Source organism: Rhodnius prolixus, unplaced genomic scaffold, assembly GCF_049639745.1.
Source record: "Rhodnius prolixus isolate KJV_2025 unplaced genomic scaffold, Rpr scaffold_17, whole genome shotgun sequence".
In the NCBI taxonomy this organism is placed as follows: domain Eukaryota; kingdom Metazoa; phylum Arthropoda; class Insecta; order Hemiptera; family Reduviidae; genus Rhodnius; species Rhodnius prolixus.
Window position 1 is genome coordinate 1,167,509 of NW_027411626.1, and position 14,805 is coordinate 1,182,313.

General features: G+C 31.7%; 1 protein-coding gene across 9 annotated transcripts in view; it reads right to left on the minus strand.

The window, feature by feature from the left end:
* The window catches only part of LOC141459667 (serine/threonine-protein kinase MARK2-like), a 280,726-nt gene extending 266,569 nt beyond the window's left edge, over positions 1–14,157 (minus strand). For 2 of the 9 annotated variants that reach the window (XM_074139004.1, XM_074138997.1), the window contains exons 1-2: positions 13,993–14,126; positions 12,844–13,082 (exon numbers count right to left, since the gene is read on the minus strand). In XM_074139004.1, the coding sequence (XP_073995105.1) occupies positions 12,844–12,918 (75 nt within the window). In that variant the 5' untranslated portion in view covers positions 12,919–13,082; positions 13,993–14,126. Of the gene's footprint in view, positions 1–4,139; positions 4,390–12,843; positions 13,083–13,784; positions 13,802–13,992 lie in introns of those variants that run through there. The other 7 variants (XM_074139005.1, XM_074139000.1, XM_074139009.1 and 4 more) reach the window with 5 other exon arrangements.
* Positions 14,158–14,805: the final 648 nt, after the last annotated feature.

Below are 14,805 nucleotides of genomic sequence, written 5' to 3' on the forward strand. Positions count from 1 at the left end.
GAAGGGTTTTTTTGAACTATCTTCCCTATTTCTCGAATACTTTTTCTTTCATTTCGCAACGTCACAATAAGTTCTCGAATTGGTCTGGGAACTTCCATATTAGTGGTTAAATATGTACTAATTAGATTATTTATTCACAGAACTGACTGTAGTGGTTTCTACAATACAATAGAGAACTTTCAAACTTTATTCAATCGTTTTTCTGTTTGTTATCTTAATGTTTTTACATATTTATACAGCTGTTCACAGACTTTTTTTGCATTCGTTTGGGGTGTTGTTTTGTTAAACATTTAATTGTGATATTCCTGCTGAACAAAAATAAAAGATTGAATATAAAATGAAAACTCTGGTTTCTCTCTATCGAATAGTATATTTCATTTGAAAATAAAAGAAGTTTCTAATAAGATAGTAATAAAAGTAATAAAATTTAGGTTAGTGTTCACAGACTTTTTTGGCCCAGTGTATAGACAAAGTGGAAAAAACACTAAACTTTTTTTTTAACTAATTTATCGAACAATACGAACTACAACTTAAAATAAAATTTTATAATACGCACTCTGAATAATAAAACATAATTTTTACACTCTAGAATAGTTTTTAAAACTTTTATTAATAAAAACAAGATAAGAACTAATAAGGTACAAAAATGGCCGCCGTCTAAAACTGGTCACACCAAATACAAAACAACCAACTCAACGCTATAGAAAGTAACTATCAAGACAGAGTGGCCAACTTTGTAAATTAAATTTATACAACTAACAACCCCAATGTGATATGAATTGAAACTTTTGTGTGTGTATGTACTTCAAAATAATTTTTAAAACAATATCTAACTAGATAACAATCGAGTAGGTTACAACAAGCTTAACCTTTATTATACTTTTATATCTATGAAGTAAACAAAATAAGTTTTTTTATTATTTATTTTTCACAGAATTATCTATGTATTCCATAATTAATTATATTTTATATTTATTTAGTAAATGTTAAACTTTTTATTATACGATACAATGTCATTTTTGTAACAGGAAAAGAGCATTCTGTTCTGTTTATTTTGAACAATTGTTTTCCTAACGTATTCAGTTTGAGATCGATTTGTAAACAAAATTTGGTGTGACCACTCACACGACTATTTCTTACTACTTACGACATACGTTCAAAAATTGCCTTTCAACTTTAAATATTTTAAATAATTTTTAATTTTATTCCCAAAAAAAACCTTAAGTTCGTAAAAAAAATACCTCAAACATATTTAACGAGTGGTAAGTAATTACAGTAATTCACTGAAAAAAAGAAGCATGAATGTAACGAGCATGAAGCATGTTCTCTACTAAAAAAAAGTGTTCTATTTAAGATTTTATTTATTTATACATCAATTGTTAAATGATTAGAATCACACATTAAGAATTAATATTGAATTTAACAACTTCGTGAATTTGTGTGTTTCTGGTGAACAAAAAAGACGTTCAGTGAATTATTTTTGGTAATGTCTTTAGTTGTTTGGCCAGTCGTTCACTAGCTGTTCTCCAAATTGGACAAGGGTATGTCGGAATAGGTTTTAGCTGGGTCTTGTACGTTTTATTGTTAGTGTTATTTATGTTAATATAACTGGCTATAACTGTTTCAGTTGGGTTATAATTGTTGCAGTTTTGTGTTGATGCGTCGACGTCTAGAGGTACGTCGAAGCTAGCAGTAACTCTCCTAGATCTTTCTGGTTCTTCTAAGAGATTTCTGGGTTGTTTATAGAGGGAGACATTTTTTCTTACGTTTTCGTTAAGTTTAAATACAATTTTCTTTTCTTTTTTTGAACCAGTTTGTTATAAGATTAGTTGATGTCTGTTAGTCTGTAATGGTTTTGTTAGTGTCTGTGTTGTCGTCTTTTTGTTAATGAAATTGTGATATAAGTAGCTAACATCGTTGTACAAGGTTTAGGCGTGTCCATACAGTAGAAATTGAAGAGTATAGGTCCTATTACTCTCTGTGGCAGACTCGCGATAACTGCCATCGAGAACTTTAAATGTTATAGAATCTTACCCACAAAGTTAGGTCTTTTAAAGTGGATCGTAGAATTTGAACAATGTAATTAAGTAATTGTTAAATGTAATTAACAATGTAACAATTAACAATGTAAGTCTACCTAATTTTTGTAAAGCAGTCCAGTGTGTCAAAATTGTCAAATAAGTTTTCTACTTAATGCACAATATTTTCAGCTACTGTGTTATTGATACCTGAACACAAATTGATGAGATGGTATTTTGTGTGAGTCAGTCAAATTAAGTAATGGTTGTTAGCAGATAAATTTGTCCAACACTAATTATTTAAATGAATACATAAATATCCAATGCTTGAGGTTACAAGTGACTGTCGACAGGAGCACTTTATGCCGGTTACATTATTCTACTAACATTTTCAATTTTATTTTTATTTTTTTTAAAATTGTCAATTAAGGGTGTTTTTCAACAATAAGCTCTTACGTGCAGTTTTTGACGATCAATCTTTTGATAAAACTGTCCTTTAATCAGAGCGCTCGGGATGTGGGATAGTTCCGGTGAACGTCACTCATCCGGAAATAACACTTTACTAAATCGACTTTTCACTTTAACGGAAATAGCTGCGGCAATTTTCTTAAAGCTAAATATATATATTCTACATTATTGGTGAGAAAATTCTATAAAGGCGCTATCGGTAGAGGAGAACGCGCTGACTTCACAGTGTCATGACCGGAAACTATTCCTTAGACCATTATTGGAGACGGAGAATTGTGGTGCTAAAATTATCAGATTTGAAATAAATTCTTCAACTGAAAATTGATCCTTACTGAATGGATTTTTTTTTTAAAAAAACATAATCCACATTGTAGGATCAAAACACCTAAGTTTGGATGCACCTTTCTGTATCTCTACCTCAGAACAACCTAAAACGAATTTTCTAAGAAAAAAATTAGTGAAATTAAAGATAGATAGTTAAAAGGAAATAGTAGAAACCATTTTCTGGAAAATCCTTTCCAAAAAAAAATAAAACTCTATTCCTTTAGAATGACTTCCGGTTTGACTTTTTTTCCCTCTCTCTCTCTTTAAAATCGATATTTCAGCATCACATTTCATCCCTTTTTTAAAAAATAGATTGCACTTGAAAAAGGCACTTTTCACGGAAAGCCTACTTAACACTTTCGATATTTATATATCGGTACTTTCCATGAAGTATTTTACGACAAACATGTGTACAAAGCGTAAATGGTCCATTTGGAGCAATTTTAGAGTCAATTCCTCCCCACTCCCCAAAATAATTTAATAAATGAGAACTTCCGGTTAAGGTATTTTAATCGCTTAGTTTCTGGGTAGCCAATCAAAGTATCCCATTTTTTAAAGGCTAATTTTAGACAATCAAACATCTTTTTTTTTTTTTTTTTTTTTTTAAAAAAACACCTCAAAATGGACATTTACATAGAAAATTTGGCGTAGAAAGACACTCACTTGACTAGTGCCGAACAACCAACAACGATCTCCATAATTTGAGTGGTCTTACAAAAATTTGTTGAACTAGTACAAAAATTAAAATCTTATCATGTTACATTACTAATCATTGAGATCGGTAATAAGTTTTTTTTTTCTTTTCTGAATGACGTAGCGCACACTGATATCGTAGATATGACCTTGCTCAAGGACGTCACACTGATAACGAAACTTTCATTCTTCCTCATTCTCTCCAAACCATATCTATACTTCCGTTATTATTATTATTATTTTTTTTTTGATACTCCAGTAAAAATTGCAAAAAAAAAATCAAAAAATGGTGAAAATTATTATTTGAATGTATATGTCCCTTATATGTATATATATACATCGATAGGAGAGAGTGATGCGGTAAAGTGCGGTGAGAATCGATTCAAAGCCAGCTGAGAAGAGGGGATAGGAATCCCGCGTGTAGTATAATGGGACACGAGGAAGTGTGCCTTCCTTGGTTAAGGAGGGAAATGCTCCATGTCTGAGTTCAAGCTTACCCCAAAAGAAGGGGTATAAAGATTTAAATATTTCGTTCTATCTACCTATAAAACAAAAATTGTGTACGAAAATAAGAAGTTGAATAAAATGAATTAAAATTTTATATTTTTTGGTTTTACTAAATTAATGGATAACTACAGCCTACTGAAATCCTCGCACTGTACAGCTGACAAGATCTCCTTCCGGTCTTGTAGATATTGTTGATCACATCCCCTCTAAAGGTGCACTAAGTCTTATCTCTCTCTCTCTCTCTCTTTTATAGTTTTGCTTTCTATCTTCTTATTACATAGAACTATAAGAAAACAACATCACATTTGATAAAAAAAAAAAAAAAAAAATTGGACTAGATGTACCCCGAGGTATACGTTACCAACACGGAACCATGATAGCAGAGACTGAGCACCGCGGCCACCCCAACACTAGCAAATACTGTGGAGAGCGACCAGGTTGCTCTCTACAGGCGGTTCCCAGTACCAGTATTGACTATGAGGGAAAGGTTCACCTTTTTAGGATGCGGTGCGTTTCGTCGTCACTCTGTTTAAAAACTAAAAGCAACTATTTCTCCAGTCAATTTTATCATATTTCTAAGCCCTCATAGGCTTTCCCGCACCCAAAATTCACCTAATTTCTGGGATCTTTTTTTTTTTTTTAATTACCTAATTTTGGTTCTCTCTCTCACTCCTAGATGGTGCATCAAAAAAAAAAAAAAAATGGAGGGAACAACTGAAATCTAGTCGAATTTGAATTTAACTGGCGGGAACACTAATCACATGACTTCCTTTTCCTGTTATACTCAACGGCCTAACTGGCAATTTTTTCTTCAAACCCTACAAGGGGGAGGGAAACCAGTAACCCACAAAAAACCCTGTACAACCCGAACTACTCCTACAAAATCTATCGAAAGTTATAATACTTGGAAAATATGGTTAGATCCGCATTGTTGGATAAGATCTTGTATTTCTTGACTAGTTTTCAAACCTTCATCCATCAACAGAGGTTAATTATTCTGTTTGAAGTTAGAGAATTCAATTTCACTTATATTTTACACCTCTCACACTCGTAAACTTGCTGACTGAACGAAAGAGGTTACATAGTGTGGAAGTATGTTATTGAAAAGAAATGTTAATAAACGTTTTGTTAAAATATTGAAATCAAAAATTAATTAATCCTATTATTTACTTGTTTTTAATGATTTAAGGCGCGTCAACATCTAAGGTTATTGACGCCCGGAGATTTTTTTCAGTGCACTGCCGGCCTCCGGACAGTGTTCTCTCGTTGCAGACAACACTGTGTCCATCACCGGACGGATAGTGAGCTGTAAGAAGCTCCTACTAGGAAGAGAAAAATCTAATGGTCAGCAGCTGGATTCGAACTCGGAACCTCCACACGGGAATCCAGTACTCTAACCGCATAGCTAATACCTTCCCTAAATAAACCTAATTAATTTACTTGTTTAAGAGTTTCATTCATGTTTTGTTCACAGATATTGGATTTTTAGAATTGTAAATTTAGAGTTGTATTTTCTACGTGGGGGGTGCGCGCGTAAATTTAAGCAGAAACCACGGAATTGTGTTATAGTTCATTTGTACCAGGAAATAATTATAGTTACAATAAATATTGATGAACATTAGATTAAAAATAAAAAAATGCATACGTATAACCTCAAAACAAGAGAAACAATCTAGCGATAAATCGATTTCCAATGAAATCGATTCTAATTCGTACGTACTACGTGAAAAAGGGTTAATTAAATCGCTTTGTTAAAATTAACATTGTATACAGAAAAACAACCGGATATACCCAATCGGGGTATAATAGAAAAATCCGTCGAATTAAAATTGTAATTCTATAACGATCAGAGGAAGTCCTGTGAGGAGTATTCAGGTAAAAAAAATAATTATTATAATAATTCAGGAAATTTATACACGCGCCCCCTCCAACCTAAAAATAATTCTTGTATTACAGAAAGAAATAAATTTATAGCTTGTACCGCTAGATAGTGCGCATAGCGCTCTCTAGGGAAGGTTGGTTTGCTACTGCAATGGGGAGAACACATTTGGCCAGGTTATTGCCTTGTATAAATGAAAACACTTTCAGAACCTTCCCGGCTGTAATTAAGTTGTACATGCGGCGCGCATTCTAATTACAAATCAATCGACTTTTATTAAAATCATGTAAAATATTTGGGTCAATAAACTTAATAAAAAATTAAAATAAAAAAAATATGGAATGAACGTTCATAAAATGTGACTGGCAATAAATAATTACAATTTCAATTTGACCAAATAAATTTTTGTGTTTGAAACATCTTCCAAGGAAATTCATTTCAGGTTCACTCAAGACGTTCAAAGTTCACATTATAAGTGGCCTGTTCTAAAACTGCAGCTTCAAAGGTGTAATGTACTGGCCTCGACCTCTTTTTGTATTTTATTAATAAGAATAAAATATGTATGCACGTAAATTCTAAATATGTAAGGAGAAATCGATAAAATGAAAAGGCTATACCGATAATTTTTCAAAAAAACAGTTTTAAACGATTTTCTTCAAACTTATATAGACACACGTGTGTTTGCCACAGTTTACCACCCGCAAACTTTTAATTAAGCAAGAGATTCTTTGGGGGAGTTATGCAGAAAATAAGCATTCCTCTAATATGCCTCCTCTCAGTAAATTGTACAAAAGTACCCCCTCACAAATTTATAATCTTATTGAACTTAGACCTGCTAATATGTATTGTGGTATTGGGTTCGATTCCCGGTCTTAGGCCTTGGATTTAAGGACGTTAAGCCCCGCCTGAAACAATAGACGATTACTTTACTTTTTTTACTTATTGAACTTAAAACTGTGAACCGGAAATTTCCACTTTTAGTAGAATATATCAGTCTATCGGAAGGGCGACATAACGGTAACGCTTTTCTTCTAAGTTTTCAATCACTTTTCTTAGGCAGTCGCCAAAAAAAAAAGGCTTTCAATTTACACTTGATCAGAAAAAGAAAAATAGTGTCAGCAAGTGGTCAAAATCTCTACACTAAACTGATATATATCTACCTCTGCTGATGGACGAAAATCCGAAATCGGTCACGGATATTAGAAATATGGGCGCAAAAACGGATAAAATCATATATATGACGTTCAGCCTGTCACTTTGGTTACAGAACTGTTATCAAAGAATATTTAGAGGCAAACCTGAGAAAATTGAGATATAAAACTTTCTTTCACTGCATTATTTTTGTTAAATACAAAGTTGAAAGTAAAAAATGTTTTTGTTCCAATAAAAATACCAAGTTTTAAGAACAATATTTAATTACGTAAATTGTAGTATGAGGAAGTTTTGAGAGAATATATATATATTTTTTATTTAATTTTATTTTTAAATATTTGCGCAATGCAGTATGTTGTAATGCTAACATTACTCACCTAAAACCCAAAAAGAACCTATGAATCACCGGTGTTAGAAATGATAGTTAAGATTATGTTGACATACGACAATGATAATAATCGACAGTGGTTAGAGTACTAAATTTCCAAGCAGAGTTCAAGAATCTTATATTTTCCCTTCCCTAGGTGTTTCTTAAAGTGTTGTCTGTAACTAGAGAACACTGCTCGCAGGCCGGCAGTGTAAAAAAAAAAAAAAAATAGCCGGGCGTTAATAACTTCAGTTGTTACCGCGCCTTAAAGAATAAAATCTAGAGTACATTTAAAGGTATACGACCTTCTTTAACAGCAATACTCGAAGTTTCACTCCTACTTGGAGGTTTTACTAAATATCAGTTGATTTCGCTATAATAAAAGAACTTTACAGCCAATCAGGACACTCCAAAATCCATTTTCGTGTCAAAAAAAAAAAAAAAAAAGATTCCAGACAAATCGACTACGTAGATGACAAATGATGCTAAAACAAAACTTTTTTAAAGGAAAACAGAAGTAGACCGTACTTTCAGTGACGTAATTTTCCTGTAAACTCAAATATTTTATCCTCACTAATACTACACAAGGGTAAGGGGCCGTTCGATTCAGTAAATTGTCTAATTATTAGAGGGCAGCCACTACTCTAATCCCTGGGAAGTTCTCAAAGAAAACAGCTGAAGTTTAGACATGATTAGCAGTGATTAGATAAATTCAAGCAAAAATTGAAGAAAAAAAAAAAAACTCTTTCAGAAGAAATTCGTACTTCCGAATACGTCATTTCCTCCCAAAATCAGAATTACATCCCGCTCTATTCTTATTATAAAAATCTCTAAATAAATAAATTTAAAAAAAAAGTCAAAAATCTAGTATTCCATTTATTAATTTGATATTTCCGGCAGTGGGAATTTGATAACTTTCTCTTATACGCTCGCGTTTATCGAGAGAAAAATAATTTTCTAATAAATCACTTCTTCTGATCCTTATTCTTCTCTCCTTACAGCAAGAGAAGGGCAAAAACATCTTCTTCACTTTGGTGCAGCACTATCTTAGATTAACACTTGTAAAGAATCCGTTAAATGCAATTATCTTATCAAAATGGGCCAAACTGATAAAGTTATGGTACACTTAAATAGTGAGCAAATGGACAGCTGGCAATTACATTCAAGAAATCGTGTATATTAAGCGGGAATAGTTTAACTCTCCCATGTTGAAACCTAATATCCTGATACTACAAAAAAAAAAGGATGGTTCCTTCTTCGAGCTCCTTAAGAGCTTCCATTGTTACTTCCCACAATGGCCAGTCCTCCTATTAGGATTCTAAGTAGTGTCCATGAAAGTCACCGAATGAACTTACTGTCTAGCGCTACTCCATCATTTTAGACTGGCTGCAGACAACCAGTCCTATCCTGAAAACTACAAATGTCCAAACGCACACCAGCTGGTCACCAATAAAAGGAGGAGAGGCACCTTATTTAGCCAACCTCATTTCATTGGACGGCTCGGAAATGAACGATTGATTGAGTGGAATACTGAAAACGGCATTTGCCTTAGTACCAACCAGGAAGAACGCTGAAAATCATTCTATCTCTGTTAGGGGGAGGTGGTCTTCTGTCTTCGGTATTGGTCTGAGAAGTTTAATCAACTGTATAGAATTAATGAGGTTAGGGTACCCAGAAAGATGTGCACTACGAACATTCAGAGAAAAACAGAGAATAAAGAGGACTACTAAGGCTGAGGTGGCTGCAAGCACTAGATCAGCATCAGAGGGGAAGAAAAACAGCTGATTGGGATGAAGAAAAAGTTAAGTCCTTCCAATAGTTTAAGCATCTTACAAAGAAGACTCACTTTTGAGCAAAGACACAAATATTAAAATACCTTCATTCTTTGAAAACAAAACAGTTGACAAATATCTTTTCATCAGCAAAATAAATTCTCATGAGCTCTCGCCAAATAAACAAGAAAATGAAATGCTTATAAAAGAGGAATTCCACGAAGCCAATAGCAAACTGACTTAGAAGACCACACACACACAATGGGCTCCGCTCATATACCTGTTGCTAATATTTAAAAATACCACACTCTAGTTTACATCTTGAATTTCATGTATATGTAACAAACACTTTGTGGCGCTTTGTTCTTTTAGTGATAACATTTTTATATATAGTATTCTCAAGGCCTGTCAAGTGGTAACAAGATATCCCTACTGAAATTCTACTAGTTTGATACATTAAACTATTTTTTTTTTTACCAGTAAATTTATAGTATATAAATTTAAATGTTGCGATAATATAGAAAGATCCAATTATTATTCTCATTTATATGTAATTTGTTTTTCTGCACGAAATAACACTGCAACAGAAAAATTAAAATTTATAAACTAACAAAAAACTATTAGTTCAAGATTTGGGGTAAGTGGGAGCTGGAGGAAGGGTACCCAGGGGGCTACTTTTTACAGTTAGCATTCTAATCTGGGATGGCTGCTCCAAAGGTCTCTTCTCTAGCCCATGGAGCTGTAGAAGTTACGAAGGGCCAACAAGTGCAAAACCTCTGCTGGTCGGAGGCACACCTCTTAATCAGAAGCCTTATGCCTTCTTAAAGCGCTACCTCAGTATGCTTTTTCTTCCCATACTTCTCCTTAGTATTGTTCCACCGAGTGGTCCAGACTTTCGACAGGAATAGAAGAAATGGTCCTCCTTCTATAAACCTGTCTTGATTGCTTTGTAATCAGAATGATCAGAAATCATAACTCTGATCAGTGGAGATAATAAGCAAACCAACATTGTGCAAAAGTGATAAGCAGAAAACCCTGGTTCTTGTAAAAAAAGAGAAGTTACTCCGTCTAGAACTTCCAAATGATCATCACAATAAGCTTCTATATAGAGAACCATAGTCTGTGGCAACAGAACCCACTCCACCTCCTAATCTAAAAAGGGGTTAGCCTTTTACAGTGCTTTCGATAACTGTCGATGTTCTACTCAAAGATCTGCAAGAAAACAAAAACTTCTTTATTATAATGTCACGTTTCAAGTATAATTAAACATAAACTACCCAGCTAGATTATAAAAATGATGAATCTTCACCGAAATGTTCTCATATTTCGAGATTCAATCGATTAACGGCTCAATTCCCACTCGGAAAAAATATGACTTGAAGGCTAAATTTCTTGTTATTGTTTAAAGCATAAATATTCTCAGACAGTTAGTAGTAGGGACATACTTTGAAAGAGCCGAAAAGATGGCTATATTAGAAAAGATAATGATCACGACCAGGATTCAGATATGGGTGGGGAGACTGAAGGATTTAAGTGATTATGTTGGCCCAATGTTGATCGGAGGTCTTAAAGATCTAACTAACCGAAGGCAACTAATAATCATTAACAAATCTGCACTCTTTAAAATAAACAATAAAGGTAGAATTTTTATATTTACACTGATATTGAAATTAATTTTCTAATTACACGGTCTCCTCTGAATTGATCTCCCATGCCGTCAGAAGATAGGTGTACATTTAATGACATCTCCCTAGTAGTTGATAATTTTAGTGGAACAATGAATAGAGTTGCAAATCGTAATATATTAGACAAATAGTGTTTCCTATTCCTCAAGCAGAGCAGCCAAAAGAGCTTATTGTGTAGAGCTTTAAATGGCCGTACAGGAGATTCTACTTCTTGTTTAAGCTTCAGGATATACCAGCGGTACCTTGATCAAAATGGGATGGACTTGAATGTCAAATGCTGGTTTAAAGGAACTACCTCACCAAGGTCTGAAGGGATAGCCTCCGCGACCTGGCCAATGCATTAAGGATTTTACGTGCCAAGAAGTGCCCTCTTATTTGTCGCGAACTACAGGGCAGGAAAATCCCTTACTAGAATCAGAAAGAGTTGAAATATATTTTACACACATATACAAATAAACTGATAGCAAAATGTTTAAACAAGATTTCAGTAATAGATCTTCATACTTGCACGACACAGTAAAAAAAAAAAAAAAAAACAGAGAGACCAAAAAACCGCTGAAAACCACGCCATTCTGCAGCGGAGGGGGGGAAACAAAAATTAGCATTCAACTTAGTTAATAAGAGAAATTCAACCTTGCTAGTGATGAGAGATGATAGGTCATTAAACTGCAAATGTATTAAGACATGTAAATTTTCTGAAATAGTCTCCAGGATATTATATTCTCTTTTGAAATCTTATCTACATGAAATCAAATTGCTGAAACTGATGTTTTTGAATCACATGGACACAAAGAAATGGTTTGTTTTTAGAAAAGAAACAATAAAATAAATTTTGATCGAATAAAAACAACATAAAAATTAATACAATTTTTTGGGATTAGTGGATATAAGACTTTTTGCAATTAATCCCCTCATTTGTTAAAGACAAATTTTGAAGAAAAAAAAATTCAGAAAGTATAAACTACAAATTTGTATACTCCAAATTGTAATCAAATACAATTATGTCACCATAACACTTGATAACAGTCAAAAAAAGAAATGCAATGTCACAATTTATTAATTTTTTTTATGCTTGATAAGAATATTTAATTTATTAATAGCAATAAGATTGATTCATAAACCAACAATATCAGAAAGAAAAATATTTTGGGAAACAGCACTTACAACCTCTTCACATATGACAAAATATTTCAAGACTAAAATAATAATAAGAAAGATTTAATTCTATACAAGTAAAAAACATAACCTTCTTTTTTGTTTTCAGTTTCGTGAAGTTAGTGAAGAATTATTCAAGTAAAAATCCCTACTTAGATAGAGGAAAACAATGACTTCAAAGTAGATCTATAAATATAAAATGGGGCTGTCTGCAGTATTATACGGACCAATTAACCTGGTCGTAACCAAACTAATTTTTTTTTTTTTTAACTAAAATTGTTTTGTAAAGCTTCTTTATTTATAATGTAATTTTAAAAAAAATCATTTATTTATTTGAGTTGTTTAAATTCAAATATTCCAAACTTTATCAATAAAAAAAGTGCACGACCTGATTTGAGTTTGATTTTTTTTAAAGATAGTAACATCTACAAACAAATTTCAAAAAACTCATGTAAGTTTTTCAGATTATATGTAAAAACACTTCTTAATATGGATTTTAAAAGAAGCAATAAACAAAGTAAAAATAATTAATTGAGATTCTGAATATTTACTTTAAAATTACAGGTTATAATTATATCTTTGAATGATATCAAGTTTAAATCAAAAATCAGGAAATTATTATTATTAATTATAAGATCATCAGAAACTGAAAGAAATCTGTAGCACATCTTTATTAAATAGAAAACTACTGAGATGGAATTAAATAAGTGAAATTCAAACATTGAACTACTGGAAGGGACAAAAAACGTTTTAATAATCTACTCTTTTTTTCTATATAAAAACACAAAACCTATTAATTTAAATAAAATATATTGAAACTTACCTTAGAATTGGAAACGTGATCTGTAGGAAGAGATTCAGGTACAGTTTGCAATGTGGTCCTCATACTAGCTGACATCTCTAGATATCCTCTACACTGTACACTCTTATCTTCCTAGTATTATCCAGTTTTCACTTTATTTAAAAAAAAAAAAAAAAATCTACGAAAATGTTTTTAAAAACCAGTGGTCCCGCTAAGTGGCCACTCTAAACCTCCCCTTGGCTCCTACCATCGGATCATACCTAAACAAAAATCACGATATTAACAATGATAATTAATTTATAAAGGAAAAACAAGAATAGACAAATGTAAAATATGTTTTAAGAGCCTTTACATGTTTAGAAACAAATTTATTTTTTGCAATAAATACAATTATGTATTAAGATTAAAACACCAAGAGTTTTATATGGACTATGAACTTCTGTTTTAGAAAGTAACAAACAAATTCTTATGAGAGGTCAATTATTACAAAACCCTTTTTTTTATATTTTACATTTTTTTTTTTTTTTAAAAAAAAGAAGTTTCTACTTGTCGCATGCGATTAAATTAAATATAATAGCTTAAAAATAGTTCCCTTATTTTGAAGAACTAATTTAAAAAGAATAATAAATGCAAAACCAGGTGATACGAGTTAACTCAAGCTTGACAATTGTGGGGACTCACCATCTATGGAAATTTATAATTTTATGGAGTTTATTTGTTATTTTTGGAACCCAAAATAAAAAAAAAAAAAGAACCTTATTTAGCCCGGCAACAAACAAAAATTGCTGACGTGAAAAAATCCCACTGAGGTCATACAACAGTGGGTCAATTTATCTGTTTGCTACCTTATTACAGCCTACTTCCCTGTATTTAAGAAGTTGTAAAGATTGCAAAGAATTTTTTTTCCCATAGAATATTTTCATATATAAGTTGACGAATGTTTTTTTAAGAAAATTACATACCGCAATGTAATCAATGAATATTTTAAACATCACTTAAAAAACAAAATATATTTAAGAGTAGCTCACTATGGGGTAGACCCACATACACTAAGAAACCTCACTTTACAAATTTTTTTTCCCCCTTAACGAAGTACCCACATTATTAAAAACTTTTCACCCAATATATTGGCACTAAAACTGTGTACTTTTTTATAAAAAAAATACTAACCAAAATTTTAATTACGATACCTTAAAACTTAACATAGAATATATTTAAAACACACTACTCGTTACTCACATAGAATCCAAGATGGCCGTTTTCCTTCCCTAAAGCAAAAATAATGTCACGGCGCATCTCCCAAAGAGCAACTACTCCAATTGGATAGAATACGTCATGTCTACCACAACACAATAATTAATCCAACTTTTTTAATTTTAATTTTCAGTTTTTTTAAAAAATAATTATGTTTTCTTGTATTAATCACGAATAAGTTTTAAAATATCTCTTTAAAAAACAAAATACAAATCTTTTACCTTTGTGTGTAGCCTATCTTTCTAATTTGTTTTAAATTCAGCAAAAATATAATGAGGCAATACTTTTTAGGATAGGTAAAAAATGAAAATACACTTGTTTTTAAATAATTTAATTTATTTAAAAACAAACAAAAATAAACTATTTGCATTGAATGTATTAGACCATTTTTATAATTCAATATTCAGTTCAGTACTATTATTCAAATTTTCAATTAACTGGAAGATAAAATGTATTTCAATGCTTTTCATTCAATAAAAGTTTACAGAATTACTAACTTAAATCTTAATCTTTTGGAAAAAATAGTTGCATTAAACATTCATAAATAAGAAGATCTGCTGGCATAAATGTGCAAAATATGATTCTATCAAACTGGAAAAAAAAAAAATTAAATTAATAAATAAATAATAATAGTGACAATGCTAACAAAACAAAAAACTTGGTAATTACATACTGACTTTACTTTCTCTTTCCTTTTTTTTTTAAAAAAAAAATATTAAATTCCAAAGT